Source organism: Anolis sagrei, chromosome X, assembly GCF_037176765.1.
Source record: "Anolis sagrei isolate rAnoSag1 chromosome X, rAnoSag1.mat, whole genome shotgun sequence".
In the NCBI taxonomy this organism is placed as follows: domain Eukaryota; kingdom Metazoa; phylum Chordata; class Lepidosauria; order Squamata; family Dactyloidae; genus Anolis; species Anolis sagrei.
The window spans coordinates 22,708,273-22,727,667 of NC_090034.1; the positions used below are offsets into that span (position 1 = coordinate 22,708,273).

At 44.6% G+C, this 19,395-nt stretch overlaps 1 protein-coding gene across 1 annotated transcript in view; it reads left to right on the top strand.

The window, feature by feature from the left end:
• The window catches only part of LOC132781885 (septin-12-like), an 87,524-nt gene that overhangs the window by 17,688 nt on the left and 50,441 nt on the right, over positions 1-19,395 (top strand). Inside the window, exon 2 of the mRNA XM_060786411.2 lies at positions 8,261-9,586. Coding sequence (XP_060642394.2) covers positions 8,261-9,586 — 1,326 coding nt within the window. The remainder of the gene's footprint in view (positions 1-8,260; positions 9,587-19,395) is intronic.

Genomic DNA, 19,395 nt, shown 5'->3' on the forward strand with positions numbered 1-19,395 from the left:
TAATCCAAAAAAAGGAGAGAAATGTTTCAAGCCATTGAGCAATTGAATGCTTCTGCATCACCAGTGATGCAACTACTACACTGTAGAACTAATGCGGTTTGGCACCCCTTTAACTGACATAGCTCAATGATACGAAATCATCGGATGTGTATTTTTACCAGGTCTCTGCAAAAGAGTGTTAGTACCTCGGAAATTGCAAATCCCAGGATTCCATAGCAGTTAGCCACTGCTATGGAATCAAACTGCATTCATGTTACAGTGTGGATACAAACAGTGACCTTCCCTTCATTTTTGCCATGTGTCTCTTTCTACAATAGCACCTTGATATCAATTTGATGGCTGTGACCAAATCCTGGGATTTGTAGTTCCATGTGGTATTCTCTGCTTGAGAGCTCTAATGCAGTGGTCCCTAACCTGTGATCTGTGGACCACCAGTGGTTTGCAAGAGCTAAAATATGGTCCGTGGACTCACCATTATGACACTGTTGCAATGGGAGTGACTGGTCTCCCGAAACCTCCTTATAGTGCCGAGGCTTATTAAATATGGTTTTCTGTGGGCAAGCAGATAACAACTACTAGATGGCATATGTTCTGTATCAGAAACTGGAGCTGATGTGGTCAATCCAATGCAGTTTTCTGAATCAGCACCCCAAATAACCAAACTGAATCTAAAGTTGACCAAAAGCTGATTTGTAACCCTTTTGGTACTAATGTTGGAGAGTGGTCAAAAAGAGATTGGGATCCACTGCTATAATGCCTCATGGAACTAAAAATCCCAGGCTGCAAATGACTGTTGCAAAATCATCAACAGTGCAATAATTCAGTAGCGTGAAGGAGACCTCTGTTCGGGTTTCCAGCTGGGAGGTGGGAGCACACATTCCGGGCCACCAAGAACTAATTTTATGGTGCAGCAAACTTGTCTAAACAGGTTCTCCTGCCTATATGGCTTCAACGGGAAGCCCTTTCTTCCGGGTATAATGTCGACTTGTTCTTGAGTAATTTGGAAAAGCTGTTTTCACAGGCAAGTGAGGGAGAATTTAGCTGTAGAGACACCTGCTCATTTCTGTGATGCACAGTAACAGAGATGGATAACCTGGGCTCATTTAACTGGATTTATTTATTTATTTATTTGCTATACTTGTATACCGCCGTTTCTCAGCCTAGCCGGCGACTCAACGCGGTTTACAACAACTTATAACAAACAACAGTATACAGTTTAAAAGCATAAAAACACAATCCACAGTACATATATCAATAAAACAATCCAATTCATCTCTTGACTAAAATCGCGATCCAGTTTCGTCGTCCAAATTGCCAGTCCTTCAATCATTACACTTATTGCACTGAGTTAACCAAACGCCTGCTCGAACATCCAGGTTTTTAGTCTTTTCCGAAATACCATCAATGAGGGGGCTGATCTTACCTCCATGGGGAGGGCGTTCCATAGCCGCGGGGCCACCACAGAAAAGGCCCTGTCTTTCGTCCCCGCCAGCCGCACCTGTGAAGCAGGCGGGATAGAGAGCAGCCCCCCCCCCCCCAGAAGATCTTAGGGTCCTGGTGGGCTGATAGGCCGAGATACGTTCGGATAGGTAAGTTGGGCCAGAACCGTTTAGGGCTTTAAAGGCTAACGCCAGCACTTTGAATTGAGCCCGGTAGCAGATCGGCAGCCAGTGGAGCTGGTGCAGCAGAGGAGTTGTATGCTCCCTGCGCTCCGCTCCAGTTAGTATCATGGCTGCCGAGCGTTGGACTAATTGGAGCTTCCGGGCCGTCTTCAAAGGCAACCCCACGTAGAGAGCGTTGCAGTAGTCTAAACGGGATGTAACCAGAGCGTGGACTACCGTGGCCAAGTCAGACTTCCCAAGGTACAGGCGCAGTTGGCGCACGAGTTTTAACTGTGCGAATGCTCCCCTGGTCACCGCTGAAACCTGGGGTTCCAGGCTCAACGATGAGTCCAGGATCACACCCAAACTGCGAACCTGTGTCTTCAGGGGGAGTGCGACCCCATCCAATGGGATTCCATCTCCCATCATATCAAGCCAGAATAGTTGTTCATGAGAGCCTTAATTTTTACTGGTTATCCTAGGGTTTGTAGAATGAATGCAGCTTGACACCACTTTAACTGCTTTGGCTCAATGCTATGGAATCCTGGGAGCTGTAGTTTTCCAAGGTCTTTAGCCTTCATTGCTAAAGAGTGCTGGTGTTTCATCAAATTACAACTCCCATTGAGTCATGGCAGTGAAAGCACTGTCAAACTGCATTAATTGTAGTGTGTAGATGTACCCAAGGAGACACTTTTTTCTCAGCCCAACACATCTAACAAGATTGATGCTAGGATAGAACAAAAATGTGTCCAAAAAGAGGAGATGTAATTTATATAAGTTGTTCTTAACTATTAGTCGTTTGTAAGTCAGATGTTTGTAACTTGGGGACTGCCTGTACCTACATTGACACATGGATAAATTGAGTCATATTTTTGTGGGTTAATTTTTGTTGTTGTTATTATTCGTTAGGGTACACAGCATTGCCCAGGTTATTTGAAAAGGTTGTTGAACTACAACTCACATCTGGCAGGTTAACCCCAAAAAACTCCATCAGTACGTACATTTTGTTATGTTGGACAAGTTTGCTCTAGATGCATCATTGCTAGGGTTCAGCATGCTCTCTGGCTGTAGGGTAAACTACAACTCCCACTATGGTGAGTTAGTCTCCTCAAACCCCTACAGAAGGTTCAGTTGGTCATGGGGGTTCTTGTGCCAAGTGTGATCCAGGTCCATCGGTGTTTAGGTTCACAGTGTTCTCTGGATGTAGGTGAACTACAACTTCCCCAAATCAAGGTGAATTTTCCCCAGAGACCTCCAGTATTTTTTTTTGCTGGTCATGGGGGCTCTGTGTGCCAGGTTTGGTCCAATTCCATCCTTGGTGGAGTTCAGAGTGCTTATTGTTTGCAGATGAACTATAAATCCCAGTACCTACAAAATATCCAGGCCAATTCCCCTCAAGACCCAACAGTATTCAAATTTGGGCACATTGGGTATGCATGCCAAGTTTGATCTAAATCCATCATTGTTTGGGTTCATACTGTGCTCTGGATGTAGTTGAACTACAACTCCTAGAAATCCCTCCAAAGACTTCCAGTATTTTTTGTTGACCATGGGACTTCTGTGTGCCAAGTTAGTTCCAGGTCCATCATTGATGGGAGTTCAGAGGGCTCTTAGATTGCAGGTGAACTATACATCCCAGTACCTACAATTCCTATAAATCATGGTGAATTCTCCCCAAACCATTCCAGTATGTTCAGTTGCTGATCAATTCCTCTGGTTGCTATGCGCCATAGAAAAGAATAGGAAAGTGTTAAGGGAGAGGCAGTGGGTGGGGTCATGCAAATTCTACACCAGTGGAGAGAGTAAGAAACACTGAGATGTCTGTGGCGGAGGAAACACATAAAATCTAGGATGAAATTGTCCCCATATGAAAGCCTTCACTTGGGTGGTGAGCAGTATGGTATTTGTGGAGGACATTGACAGGGCTCTTGGACATGTTCATGGTGCTCTCTATAACCTGCAATGCCACTAGAGGGAGGCCATTGGTGTCTCCTGAGTGGTGGGCGCTATAGTATGTGGAGGCAGGAGTGGGACAACCCAGCCACACACACATACATATTTTCACTTTTATTATTTGTTTAGACTACCATGTCGTATCCTGCCTCTAGCCACGAGAGGTAGGTGATAATAATAATAATAATAATAATAATAATAATAATAATAATAAATTAGCTGCCTCTCCCTGTGGTTTGAGACAGGATAAAACATGGTCAAAACAGACAAATACAGCACCATTAAACTGCATATTTCAAAATACACACAACAAAGCCCAACAGCGATATCAATTAAATGCAGGTTGACACTCACAATTCTAAACTTCTACATGAGTATATGTATATGGTCATCATTCCACATTTGGATTTTTAATTTTGGTTTGATTATTCACATGTCCTTTATTTGAAGCTTTTCACTTTCATAAGGGGTCCTGTGCCCCTAACTCCAGCTATTGTGGACGGCTGACGGTAGATATAATTCCACCAAAATGCAAGCAATGTAATGCAAATGTTATACTGTTATATGTGCATGTATTTCATTCTAAAACCTGAATATTTACCAATTTGCAAATGAAGCAATTCCTTAAACTGGCAACAGTTGGGCTTAGGAATGTGGGACCGGGGGTCTGCCTTATAATGCTGTTCTTCTGGACAGTTTGGCCATCTGTTTTAAAAGAGCTGAAGCAATCCTAAGGCAGTTTTGCCTCTTCAGCTGTCATGGACTCACACAGCTGTTCTGAAAAATCCCCATTTATAAAAAGCAGTGTGGTTATGGAACACATTGAGAGGTAGCTGTGCTGGTCATAGAACCAACAATAATAAAATCCATGAAAAAACCAATTACATCCCATAGAAGCATGCCTGGAGGATCTAGGAAAATACTAGAAAGGAGCATAGGTGCATCTACACTGTAGAATTAATGCAGTTTGACACCTCTTTGACTGACATGGCTTAGTGCTATGGAATCCCCAGAGTTGTCATTTGGTGAGACAACAGCACTCTTTGGCAGAGGGGGCAAAAGACCTTGCGAAACTACAGTTTCCATGATCTCATAGCATTGAGCTGTTAAAGGGACACCAACCTGGATTAACTCTGTCCTCCACTGTAAGGATCTTCCATCAGAATAATAATAATAATAATAATAATAATAATAATAATAATATACTTTATTTATATTCCATTCTATCTCTCCGAGGGGACTCGGACCGGATTATAGAATACATATATGGCAAACATTCAATGCCGTTATACCATTAACAAAGACAGACTATACAGAGAAAGAGGCAAGGCTTCTCTCTGTTTCATGTCTGGCATCTGGAGACTGTGCTTGACGTGGCCATGGGGAGGTGCTGTTGTTCCATTTTTCCATGCTGAGAAGCCTGTTGTCCACGGATGCTTTCCTGATCGAATTGCCAGCATGTTTTCAGAGGCACCCTTTACCACCCCGCCAAAGTGGTACCTATTTATATACTCACATTGCTGTTTTCGAACTGCTAAGTAAGCAGGAAGCTAGGGTTGACGGTGGGAGTTCAACCCGTCTCGCGGTTTGAACTGCCAACTTTCCAGTCCGCAATATTTTTTGTAGCTGGTGGTTTCTGTAGCTGTGCTAACCTCAGCCCCTATTTGAGTCCCCAAACATTCCTTGCAAAGTCTGAGCAGGAACATCTTGCTGAAATGTAGCTTGGTTTTCTCCAAACATCCTTTGTTTAGGAAATGCACCCCCATGCCTCCAGCAGGAAAGCGCTTTCCTGTCCCCCATGACACAACAAGGGCTTCAAAAACAGCCTGGCAATAGGGGAGCATCGGGTTTCCAAAGCTGTTGATGCTGCTGATGGACGGTTGGAGTCGCCTTGGGCTCCATATAAATTACTGGTATCTCTTGACACCAACTGGCTACTGAGATGCTTTGCCCCCCCCCCCCTTCCCCGCTTTCCTCCTTTCTCAGAATCAAGGTGCACCTACACTGTAGAAGTAATGCAATTTGATATCACTTTCACTGACATGGTTCAGTGCTATGAAATCCTGGAATCTGTGGTACGGTCAGGACCGGTCCTCTTTGGCAGAGAAAGCTAAAGACCTTGTCAAACTATTAATTATAGCATTTCCTAGCATTGAGCCATGGTAGCTGCAGCATTCATTCTACAGTAGGTGCAAGAGCATGACCCACTTGGACATCTCCAGTGTTTCGCAGTGTCTTCAGCAACCCAGTGGCACCAAATCCTGTCTGATCTTGGGCTGTGTCCACACTACAGAGTTAATACAGTTTGAAACCACATTAATTTCCATGACTCAGTGTTACAGAAGAGAAGCTGGAGCTCATCTAGGAATTGATACGGAGGCATTTTCCTCCAACACAACTCTGTATTATCTGTGGACCAGAGGTCCTTCAGTGTAACCGGGTTTGCTATTATGGCTTCACTTGTCTATGCAAAACCTGGTAATGTCTTCCCTGCATATAGGGAGTCATCCTATAGCTCAGTGTTTCTCAACCTGGGGGTTGGGAACCCGGGGGAGGGAGGTAATGAGCGGGTGTCAGAGGAGTCGCCAAAGACCTTCAGAAAACACAGTATTTTCTGTTGGTCATGGGGGTTCTGTGTGGGAAGTTTGGCCCAATTTTATTGTTTGTGGAGTTCAGAATGCTCTTTGATTATAGGTGAACTATAAATTCCAGCAACCACAACTTCCAAATATCAAGGTCTATTTCCCTCAAACTCCACCAGTGTTCATATTTGGGCATATTGAGTATTCATGCCAAGTTTGGTCCAGAGCCATCATTGTTTGAGTCCACAGTGCTCTCTGGATGTAGGTGAACTACAACTCCAAAACTCAAGATCAATTCCCACCAGAGCCTTCAAGTATTTTCTGTGATCATGGGAGTTCTGTGTGCCAAGTTTGGTTCAATTCTATCATTGGTGGAGTTCAGAATATTCTTTGATTATAGGTTAACTATAAATCCCAAGTGACAAAATCAATCCCCTCCCCAACCCCACCAGTATTCAGATTTGGGCATATTGGGTATTTGTGCTATATTTGGTCCAATGAATGAAAATGCACCCTGCATATCAGATATTTACATTACAATTCATAACTGGAGCAAAATGACAGTTATGAAGTAGCAATGAAAATAATGTTATGGTTGAGGGGTCACCGCAACATGGGGAACTGTATTAAGGGGTCGCGTCATGTTGAGAAATAACGGGGTCCAGGTTTGGGTCCGAAGACCTCCTACTCTGTTCCCACATGCGTTGCCGGCCCCTACTCTCTCTCTCTCTCTCTCTCTCTCACGCACTTCAGCTTGCCCTCCATTCATCACATCGGTTAAACTGCAGGCTGAGGAGGAGAGCAGGCCATCCAGAGAGCCAGATTTGGTTACTCGGGAATGCCATGGGCCGGATCTTTTACACACAGCGGCTAGAGGCAAATAAAGCAGTTACTGTGCTGCCCTCAGGGGGAAACGTTTGATGGGTACAATATCGCCGGGAGATAAAACACGCCAAACAATTAGATGTGAGAGATTAGAGGCCCCAAGGGGAGTGGATCCTCAACCCAACTCCGATTTCCCTGCTTTGGGAGCAGCTCTCAATAGCCCTCCGTTGTAATGGGACGGAGGATGGGGACCGAGCTGTTGCTGATGTGCGTGAGCTCTCTGTATTTTGGTACATCTGGGAAAGAGCTGCCTAACTTTTAACAGCAGGTTTCAAAACAGGACCTCCCATTCACAAGTCCCTTAAGCATTGATTTGAGTGTTTGACAAATCCATCTGGGTAGCTATTAGTGTGTTGTTGTGACAAGAACAGGGAAAGAACCTTGTGGCATCTCGAAGACAGATTTGACAAGATGTGTCTCAACTGCAAAAACTAAGCCAAAGTATGTGAAACCTTTGGAGCTGTGGAAACAGAGCTCACGGGCTATTCAGGTTCCAGAATTTATTTCTTCATTTTATTAGCAAGGAAAATAATAATGTTGTCACCAGGCACCCGCTGTTCCCCCTGAATGTAAATGTTATCTAGGTAGGCAAAGGATGACGTGGAGGCTTCATAAGGACCTCCAAGGCTGTCTTGTGATGTGTAGATTTGCAAACCTCATCATCATTTCTTTCTGAAAGTATTTGTGAGTGCCAGTTCAGCTTTTGAATAGGTTGCAAGGCACCTCATTGCATTCTTTAACATAAATAGGCTAGAGGAGGTATTTTCGCTGCCTTTGTGACAGAGAAGCTTGATCTGGTCCAAGACTCTTGATTCATTACAACAACAGGTTCATATATGTTAATGAAACAAGGTTTTATATGATACACCAATTGTTGCCTTTCTGTCTGATGATACGGCTTATAAGATACTTCTGGTTAATGAGCTTCATGAAGATAATCCTTGGAAAGGTTGCAGAAGAATCAACATCTGTACTTGGCTCTCCACTTGATTTATTTTTTTTACCAGCAATGGAGAACCAAGACCCTTTGGATTAAATCTGATGTATCAAACAGGGAAACTAATCCCTGTTTTTATAAAATGCTGGAGCTTGGAAAGATCTTTGTTTGCACAATAATTCCAAGAATAGATACTGGCTGGAATATTAGTTCCAAAAATGTGTTTTCCACCATGCCATTTACTTTAGCAAGCTTTGAGAACTTCTGGTCTGATGTCTTTTCTTTTTCCTTTTGTGCTACAGCCCTAAAGAGGTCCTTCGATGTAGAAGATGGAGAAGAGGAGCCAGAGTTTTCCCCTTCCTCTCCACCACATTCCCCCTTGAATCCCATCTCACCTGGAGTCCTCCTGACCCCTGGCAATGGAGAGGGGAGGAGAGCTGGGGGTCCAATGCTGCCCTCTTACCAGACTCGCGTCGGCTTGGGCTCCAGCCCAGCTCAGAACCCCAACCCCAAGGCACGGATCAGTGGCAGCCTCTCTTTCAACAGGGGCACCATGCAGCCTCCTCGAGCCAATGGGACAAACCTCACCAGGGTCTCCTCCTTCCAGACACGACTCAACCCCAATGGCTTCTCATCATCCTTGGGGCCTGGAAGTGACAACGAGAGCCTGCATAGCTCATCTTCCAGCTTGGAGTGCCCGATACCCATCAAAGGATCTCAGAATATGGCTCCACAATTGCAGTTACCCACGTCATCTGCTACCCAGCTTTCCAGTCACATCCTGAAGAAGTTCTCCTCCCATGGCAACGTCTTCCATGCCGAGGTGGACCAGCCCATCCAAGAGATCTCAAAAGCTGCTGTGAATCACAGCTCATTGCCCTCGCTGGACCTGCACATTGCCGAAGAACAGGGAATCAGCCTCCCTCTTTGCTCTACTCCAAAACCTGATGCCACAAAGAGCTACAGGGACCAGAACTGTACCTCACCTCCACCAAAGAACAACACATTCATGAGAAAGGAGGCCTTCATTCCGGCCGTGCAAGCTAGCCAGTTGGCAAACAAGGCTGCTCCTGCTCCAGCCTCTAGGCAGACAGCGAAGTTGCAGAAATTCCCCATCAGCCTTGATGGGTTGATTGGAAAGTCTCCAAATGGTGCTTTCCCTATGGCACCAAAGGCTGATTCTACATTCAAACCTTTGTCTAAGGCAGAGCTCCAGGTCAACCTTGGCCCTAGCCTGAGCATGGCCCAGAAACACCCGGAAGTCATCTGGGGAGATCAAACTGTCACAGGGAGCAGCATTTGCCTGCCACCTTCTTCCAGGAGCCTTCCAGGAGCTCCCTTCCAGCTTGTGTCACATCTCCAAATGCCACAAACCACTTCCCGGCCATCTTCTCATGGAGACCCAGCAACAGGATCTCCACAAGAAGAGCCAGGTCCATCAAGTCCAAGAGAAAGCAGCTATGTTCCGATAGAGAAGGTCAACTCTCCTATCTGCCAAGAAGCCCCCAAACTTCATGTTCTGGTGCCGTCTTCTTGCTCAAGTGAAGATCCCCTCATCAGAGCAAACAAGTCACTGGAGGCTTCTTTGGAGCAGAAGGAACTTCAAGACAAGGAGCCATTAAAGGAAGGTAGGTTGGAATCACTGCTGTCATTTTATCAGGGGCACATTTTGTAACTCCTTTGCAGGTGAAACTTCAGATGTGTTAAAAAAATCCAAAATATTGAACTTGGGAGGTGGAAGAGAACTGTCTACACTGATGGAAAAAAATGTACACCACATAGCTGCCTTGAAAGCCTGACATGAAAGCCTAAACAAATTACAGTGTATAAGAAGCACTTTCACTGCTAAACAGTTTATACAGTTTAGCAGTGTATTTGATATTTGCTCTTTCACTCACTGATGCTCCCAAACATATTTCTCCCAGAATTGTCTCTAGGTCCTCCAGTGCAGTACTGTGATACGCTTTTCTGGCTGGAGTGTAGCCAAAATATGGAATTTGCTGTTATCCATAGTTTCAGTCTCCAAGGATATAGGAGCTGTATTGTAATCATATGGATTCAGGGAGACCTTAAATGGTCCTTATTGCCTTTACTATTACCTATACTCCGGAAATCCAGATATTAATGGTGGCAAGATATAAGCACAGTTGAGTATAGGAAGGCTTATATGGCCCAACATGACCTATAAGTTTCTCTGTTTCTGAATGCGTTGGTTGAGTGAAGGTAAACATGGCAACCTTTTTAAACTGATACACCCAGGCCCCTTCTGCACTGCTGTGTTTCATACTGCAGTTTATGAAACTGTATTATAGGCCATCCCTGAGTTACAAACATCCAATTTTCAATCGACCCATAGTTAAGAACAGGGGTGAGACAACAGGAAGTGAGGAAAGTCTATCACTTGGAAGGGAAATTCACTCTGAAAGAGTTATTATCTGGGGGAAAAGGGGCCTCCACTGAAGCTTTATCCCAATCCTTGTTTCCACAGTAAGCCATATTTTTCTAAATCCAATTATCACAGGGATAGGAAGTGAGGTGGACTCTTCCAAACACAGGCACAGACTGCAATGCAAACATCACATGGGGTGTTAACTCTTCCCTGTGCTACCCAGTGCATGCATCTCTCTCTCTCTCTCTCTCTCTCTCTCTCTCTCTCTCTCTCTCTCACACACACACACACACACACACACACACACACACACACACACAGAGGAGTTATACTTAAAATGTACCTGTTCCAACTTCCATATGAATTCAGCTTAAGAACAGACTTACAGAACCTATCTTGTTTGTAACTTGGGGACTTCCTGTATATGGCAGTGCACACTCATATAATGCAGTTAACCTGCATTATAAAACTGTATTATATAGCAGGAGGCTTCCAGGAGCAGAAATTCACCTCACCCTCTGGCCAGGGAAAGGTCATCATGAGAACTTCAGGAGATATCAAGGGCCACAAAAATGTTATTGAGGAGAGGGGGAGAGAGAGAAACACAAGGATAGTCTGTTCTCTTTTGGAGCCCCGCTCCTTTGCTTCAAGCCATTCCTTTTTAATTTGCCATTGCATTTCACAGCATATAAAGCCCTCCAAAAGCTGGGGAACTTATGAAAGCTGTCACTAGAATGAGCCTCACCCAAGTCAGGGAAGATAATAAGGCCGCGAGACTTGTGCAATGCTGCCTTATTATCCCTTCCCTGTTCCTCATCCGAGGCAATAATTGCTGCTGGAAGGAGATCAACAGCATGGCTTTATAGCCTTTCCACCTAAATGTAGGTGGAATCTCTTTTCTTGCCACTTGAATCCTCTGGTTGGTGTTTTGGTCTCTGGAACATTAGAAGCCAAACTAGCTCCATCTTCTTCATGACATCCAGATATTGAAAGATGGCCACAGGCTGAGCATTAATGACCTAGAATCCCAAAATACTCCAGAATCCAAAAGTGTTCATCTGAGATTGTGGCACCTTTGCTTTCTTGATGGTTCAATGTACCTAAACCTGGTTTCATGCATGGCATCATTACAAATTTATCTATATCCATAATAAAAGTGAACATACATATGTATGTGTGTGGCTGGGGTGTCCACTTCCACAAACAGCTTTAACCCACAGGGCTGAGGAGCCACCAAAAGCCCTCCCTCCAGTGACATTTCAGGTTATAGCGAGCACCATGAACATGTAGCCCAACCCCTGCCAATGTCCTCCCCAAACATGATACTGCCCACCACCCAAGTGAAGGCTTTTATTCAGAGATAATTTCTTCCTTGATTTAATGTATTTCCTCCACCACAGGCATCCCAGTGTTTCTTACTCTCTCCATTGCTGTGGAATTTGCATGATCCCGCTCACTGCTTCTCCCTTAACCCTTTCCTACTGTTTTTAATTCTGTCTGCACAACAGAGCAGAACTAATCAGCAACTAAACTTACTGGAGGAGTTTAGGGGATTAACTCCACATGATGGAAGTTGTAGTTCACCTTGCATCAAGTCAGAGCACTGTGACCCCCACTGACAATTGACCTGGACCACATTTGGCACACAGGACCCCCATGAACAAAGAAAAATACTGGAGAGGTTTGGGGGGAATTCACCTTGATAGCCATTGTAGGTACTGGGATTTATAGTCCGCCTGCAATCAAAGAGCACTCTGGACCCCACCAGTGATGGCCCTGACCTAACTTAGCACACAGAACCCTCATGACCAATCAGAGTGCAGGAAGGCTTGGGGGAAATTCACCTTGATTTATAGGCATTATTGTTCACCTACATCCAGAGAGCACTGTCAATGTAAACAACAATGGCTCTGCACCAAATTTGACATGTATATCCAATATGCCAAAATTTGTATATTGGTGGGTCTTGGGGGGAATTGTCCTTGACATTTATTAGTTGTAGGTAGTGGGATTTATAGTTCACCTTCAATCAAAAAGCACTATGCACTCCAATGATGATGGACCTGGACCTAACTTGGCACACAGAGCCCCCATGACCAATTGAACCTACTGGAGGGATTTGACGGGACTGACCCACCCTAGTGAGAGTTGTAATTCATCCTGCAGCCAGAGAGCACACTGAACCACACTGGTGATGCATCTAAAGCAAACTTGCCCAACATGACAAACTTTAAGTACTTATGGAGTTTCAGGGCATGATGTGAGTTGTAACCTGGAATGATGTGAGTTGTAGTTCACCCACAACCTTATACATTTTGTAAAATAAAAAAGCCGAATTCTTCTAATAACCCTGGCAACGCTGGATAACCAAGCCAGTATTGTACAAAATTACCTTCAGGCTATGTGCATAAGGGATATATGAAAGAAATTAATTTCATAATTAGTCTCATCTCATAGATATCTATGAGATATCTATATCTGTGTCTATTGATCCTTCAATGTGTTTATGTATCCCTTTATCTGTTTATTTTTCCATGCAAATACAAGCATTCCACAATTCGGGGGGGGGGGGGGGGGAATCAATATCCGAAATGCTGTTGGTCTAAAACATTTTGGGTCAGGGATATTCAATTTGTTTTGTGCTGGCTTCTCTTATCCAAGCTAAACGTACTCAACACATTCAAAGTCATTCTTCAGAAGCCTTTGCCATTGGGAAACAGCAGTCCTCTTGATCGTAACTATCTTTGCCCACGAGGGATGGGTTGGGATGAAAAAAAAATGTTTTCAGCAGATTCTGAAATGGCTGGGCTGTCGTTTTCAAGTCTAACACAACACTTTTGTACCCATGCCAACCACAGCTATTATTATTTGGGGGAGGGGGTGTTTTTCTTCTGTCTTCTCCTAAGCCCTCTCCCCCGTTTCCGTGACTTCCCTTGTTCCTTTGGCTTTGGGACAAACTCTGAAGTCTTTTTGGCAGCGTTTTTGGCTTCCCACCCTGACTGTCCTGTACTCTACCCTGCAATAAGGGGGGGGGGGGGGGGTGGCGGCAAGGGTCCAAAGTGTTTTTTTTTAAAAAGAGAGGTTTTCACACCTACCTAAGCAATAGGAGGAAGGAACAGCTGTGTAATCACTCAAGGTGAGGTGGGCGTTGGGAGCGGTAAGAGAGGAATTCTGTCCTCTCCCGAAAATCGACTCTTGCAGACACGTTCCCTGTGTCGACGACCGAGACAGGCCCACCCACAATAAAAACCTGCGATGAAAACGACCTTCCCTTTTAGGGCTCTCTCTCACTTTGCGTTGCCAGTTCAGGCCCTGAGATTGTGAAATGTCAGACAAAAACTGGAGACATACAAATGGTTGCAGTGATGTCAGTAAGCATTGTGCATTCCGTTGCTTGCAGCTTGAATTGTAGAATCATCATTATCACCCTCACATTTAATTTATTACCTGCCTCTCCCTGTAGCTCGAGGCGGGATACAGCATCATTAAAACAAGAGTCAAAACACTATTAAAAGACATGCAACAAGATACACAGAGTTAAAGTAAAGGTTTCCCCTGACATTAAGTCAAGTCATGTCCGACTCTGGGGGGTGGTGCTCATTGTCGTTTCTAAGCCAAAGAGACAGCGTTGTCTGTAGACACCTCCAAGGTCATATGGCCAGCATGACTGCATGGAGCACTGTTCCCTTCCTACCAAGTCGATACCTATTGATCTACTCACACTTGCATGTTTTCGAACTGTTAGGTTGGCAGAAGCTGAGGCTAACAGCAGGAGTTCACCCCGCTCCCCGGATTCGAACCGCCAACCTTTCTGTCAGCAAGTTAAGCAGCTCAGTGATTTAATGCATTGTGCGACTCGAGGCTCCCCCACAAAGTTAAAATACAAGTTAAGATCCAGTGATAAAATGCATATTAAAATTCCAGGGGTGATATGCTCACTCCTGGATGTTTTTGTGACCAATCTAGCTGCTGTGTTTTTGAACTTGGTACAGAGGGAGCCCAATATAAAGTGCATCACAGATGTCCAACCTTGAGGTTGCCAGTGCAGAGACTACCATCTTTAGGTTTGTGGATTCTTTGAAGGGGCGCAGCTGGCGCATTAGCCAAAGCGCTCCTCACAGTTGCATCTCCCTGGCCTAGTCTTTGGAGAGACAGATCCAGGAATGTGCCATACTCCCATAATGTTGGAAGAGGCCCCCAAGGGCCATCCACTTCAACCTTATTCTGCCATACAGGAATATACAACAAAGCACTCCCGACAGACCAAAGAAGGAGACTTTGCTGCTTTCTGCAGAAGCATAATCCACGGACAAACAACTCTTACTGTTAGGAAGCATTTGCTGATGTTTAGGTTTTCTTGCAGTGTGAATCCGCTGTTATTCGTTCCCATCAAGTTGATTTTAGCATATAGGGAGCCCATGAATGAAAACTTCCCAATCCCTGTACCTTCAATAGGTCTTGTAAACTCAGTTTTGTAGCTTCCTTGATTGAGTCTATCCATATATAATGTGGTCTACCCCTTTTCCGACTGCCTTTTACCTTATTGAACATTACTGTCTTGCCCGTTTGGAAAATGGCATTCATAACCTTTTGGAAAAACACCTTTTGGAAATCATGATTTTTTAAGAAAAGCATGACCTTTCAGAGAAGAGCCAAAAACCCTTTAGAGTAGAATCTTCACTTGTGGTATACAACCAGATATAATTATGCAAGACAATGGTTTCACTTGTTAGACTGAATAATCTGTTATCTCTGATCTGTTGTCGAAGGCTTTTGTGCTGTCGCACACTGTACATCAGACTGTAGACAGGACACAAATTCTGTGTGCCCAACGGGACGCCAGGGCTGCCTCAGTTTAAAGGCCTTTGGATTTCCTTAAAACACAGAGTCTTTAGATTGCTTAAAGCAGGGGTCCCCAAACTAAGGCCCGCGGGCTGGATACGGCCCACCAAGGGCATTTATCCGGCCCGTGTGGCCTGGCCTGGCCTGGCGCAAAGCCCCTCGCCGTTTCTCTCTCTCCCTCCGGAGCGGCTTCAGGCGGGGTCGCGCTGGACCAGGCTTCTCCCTCTTTCCTTCCTTCCTTCCTTCCTTCCTTCCTTCCTTCCCCTTCCCCCTTCCTCTCCCCTTCCCCTTCCTTCCTTCCTTCCCTCCCTTCCCCTTCCTTCTCCTTTCCCCTCCCTCCTTCCCTCCCTCCCTCCCTTCCTTCCTTCCTTCCTTCCTTCCTTCCTTCCTTCCTTCCTTCTGTGTGGGAGGGAGAAGCCTCCTGGTTGGGGATGCCGGCCCGGGGAAGCCAGCGTTGCCTGGCCACGCCCACCCGGCGCCGCTTCTGCTTGTTCTCCTGGCGCGGCTGGGAGGGGAACAGGAGGCACCTCATGGCCACAGATCTTCTTCTGCTGCGCTCTCTTGTTCTCCGTGGCCACGAGGTGCCTCCTGCTTCCCTCCCAGCCACGCCAGGAGAACAAGCGGAGGCGGCGCCTGGCCCGGTGTCCCCATCCGGTAGGCTTCTCCCTGCCACATGGGAGAGAAGGAAGGAAGAAGGAAAGGGAGGGAGGGATGGAAGGAGGGAGGGGAAAGGAGAAGGAAGGGGAAGGAAGGGAAGGAAGGAAGGGGAAGGGGAGAGAAAAGGGAAGGAAGGAAGGAAGGAGGGAGAAGCCTGGTCCGGCCAAGTTTGGTCCAGATCCAACATTGTTTGAATCCACAGTGATCTCTGGATGTAGGTAAACTACAACTCCAAAACCAAAGGACACTGCCCACCAAACCCTTCCAGTATTTTCTGTTGGTCATGGGAGAACTGTGCCAAGTTTGGTTCCATTCCATTGTTGGCGGGGGAGGGGGGGTGTTCAGAATTGTTCAGGAGGGGGGGTGTTCAGAATTTGATTATAAATCCCAGGAACTACAACTCCCAAATGTCAAAATCAATTTTTTTGAGTGAAGGACATACATTGGGTTGTTAAGTGTCCAGTGGTTTTTGATTTCTGTTAATGCCACAAATGAACATTACATTTTTATTTATATAGATTTATTTTCTATATTTATACCCTGCCCTTCTCCCCCTGAAAGGGGACTCATGCTTACATATTCCAAAAAACCACTTTCAAAATGACAAAAAATATATTTTTTTTCCTCATTTTCATTGGAACTATTTTATTTTCAGAAATGCTAAAGCTATCTTTTTTCTATGTATTCCTATATTGCTTTCAGCAGCCCATGGTTGGGTGTGTGTAGAATTCTCCTTTTATTTATGGCGGCCCCATGAATTTAATAGGGTTTTCTTTGAGAGGAAATACTCAAAAATAGTTTTGTCAGTTTCTTTCTCTGAAATAGAGCACCTGCTATTCATTTGTGGCTTCCCATCCAAATACTAACCAGAACTGGCCCTGTTTAGCATTCAAGATCAGAGACATTTAATCTTTCATTGACTTTGCCAGGTATTCTTCTTCTGTGACCCCTGTGACCCAACCTGGACAGGCAGTCCCCAAGTTACAAACAAATTAAGTTTTGTCCTCACTGAGGGCTGAACAGTCAACATATTCATGGATTCCCTGCTGTTATATTAAGACTGTTACACATGCTGTGACATGCTTGAAATCAAAATTTCATTTATTTGTAATTAGAAATAAATATTTCACAATGTATATTACATATTGTTTTTGTGATTAATCACTATGCTTTATGTTCAGATTGTAACAATAAAAACACATCCTGCATATCAGATATTTACATTATGATTCATAACAGTAGCAAAATAAGACATGTGCAGTGTGCATAGAATTTGGTCATTGTTTTTTTAAAAAAACTAGTCCGGCCCTCCAACGATCTGAGGGACAGTGATCTGGCCCCCTGTTTAAAAGGTTTGGAGACCCCTGGCTTAAAGGTTCAACAATGTTCTTTATTAAGGAAAACAAACAGGTACTTTAAAGCTTTTTTAACAGTCTATAGGCTCTTTCAATCTTGTCCACAGGGAACAGGCACTATCTTCTTAAATGTAACTAATGGGGAAATCCTTAACTTCTAATCTGGGCAGTCTGTCTTTGCCTCTGTTGGCGTGGAGCCCATACACCCGGTACCAACTGCTTCTGGCTTCCGCAAGAGACCCTTACCAAGCAGAGCTTTGTAGACTTCCAGGGAAAAAGGAGTTCAGGTTTCGGTGATGGCTGGCTGAAGTCCCTCAGCAAAGGAGCTGTAAGGCTGTATGATCCTCGGCCAAGCTGTGGGGCTGTATCTCCCTGGCCAAGCCGTAGACTGTATATCTCCCCGGCCAAGCCGTAGGCTGCATATCTCCCCGGCCAAGCCGTGGGGCCTTTTCTCCCCGGCCAAGCTGTAGAAGACGAAGCTTTCTACAGGAGCTCTTGGCATTATGTCCTGTGCGAAAGGCTTCTCTGTGTGGACTGAACCCAAAATGGCTCCTATTCCCTCCAAAAACCCCAAAGGGGGCGGGACCAGGGAACCTAACTATAATTGACAGGTGGCTTGCCCTATGATTGCAACCAAAAGAAGCCACCTATCTGCAGAGTCCCTGAAACTTAGGACTACAACAAACATTAAATGCAAAGCAAACAAAATTGGAGCTCCTGGAACAGCTGTACCTGCACAGCTTTCATGGCCGGAATCACTGGGTTGTTGTAGATTTTTTTGGGCTAAATATGGCCATGGTCTAGAGGCATTCTCTCCTGACGTTTTGCCTGCATCTATGGCAAGCATCCTCAGAGATAGTGAGGTCTGTTGGAACTAGGCAAAAGGGTTTATATATCTGTGGAATGACCAGGGTGAGACAAAGGACTCTTCTCTGCTGGAGCTAGGTGTGAATGTTTCAACTGACCACCTTGATTAGCATACAATGGCCTCACTGTGCCTGGGGCAAACTTTTGTTGAGAGGTAATTAGATGTCCCTGCCTGCTTCCTCTCTGTTGTTGTGCTGTTGCAATTTTAGAGTTTTTTAATACTGGTAGCCAGATTTTGTTCATTTTCATGGTTTCCTCCTTTCTGTTGAAATTATCTCTGATCTGTTAGGAAAACAGAGATTTTGACAATGCATAAAAACAGCAGTGCTTCAGAAGTGTTTTCCAGTGCCCCCCCCCCTATCTATCTATCTATCTATCTATCTATCTATATATCTATCTAGTCTCCCATAAAACAACTTGTTTCATATCATACATTCAACAGACAAAAGTGAAGTAAACTTGAACACTTTGATGGAAGTAACATATTTGTTTTACTCAAAACTTTCGTGTGATCAGCATACACAGGTACAAAAAACACGTCAATCCATTTTCAGATATGTTTGAGGTAATTCTCTGTGTCATTCAGCCAGGACATCCTTTACAATAAAAACAACAAGTAAGTGTGTGATCTGAGGTCTAAAGTAATCTATAGTCTGTCTTGCTGCTTGCCTGAAGTGATCATATGGTCTGCAACCCCTTTTATAACTTCTCAGGAACCATAGAGTAAAGGAAACTGCATACTTGAACACAATATACTGGAAACAGCAAGCAACAGGATCATACCAGATAAACACTACTAGAGAAGGTTTGAAGAAGGTTGTCATTTCTGACATGCCCAGTGATTCAGGTCTCCCCATGATACGTCCAAAGTACAACAGCCTTCGTTTGGTCATCTTGGCTGATAGGACAATTCTTTTTCTATTGTGTCTGTAAAACTCTACTCTAGTTTCAAAAGAATATTCTGTTCCTTTGTATACCCTCCACCAATGATTGGGACCTTCTTGTGAATTTGAGATGAGCTTCAAATGTGTAGCTGAAATGAACACATCACCTTTTCCTGTTTATCCTCTTCTCTGTCTGACTGTATATTTTGCCTAAATTACCCCTCTGGCTGTCAAGGTAATTCTTGTGTTTCCCTGTTATAGTTGTTTCTGCAGAGACACGTATATAATACTTAAAGGGGTTGGTGATCTAAACAGAAGGCCCTTCAGCATGTTTAATTTCAGGGCCACGTAGCAGCCACGATCAAAGAGAGCTGGAGCCACCCTTACTGTCAGATAACGCAGGGCTGTGACTTCTGGAAAGTGTGGTCTTCCCCAAAAAGTAA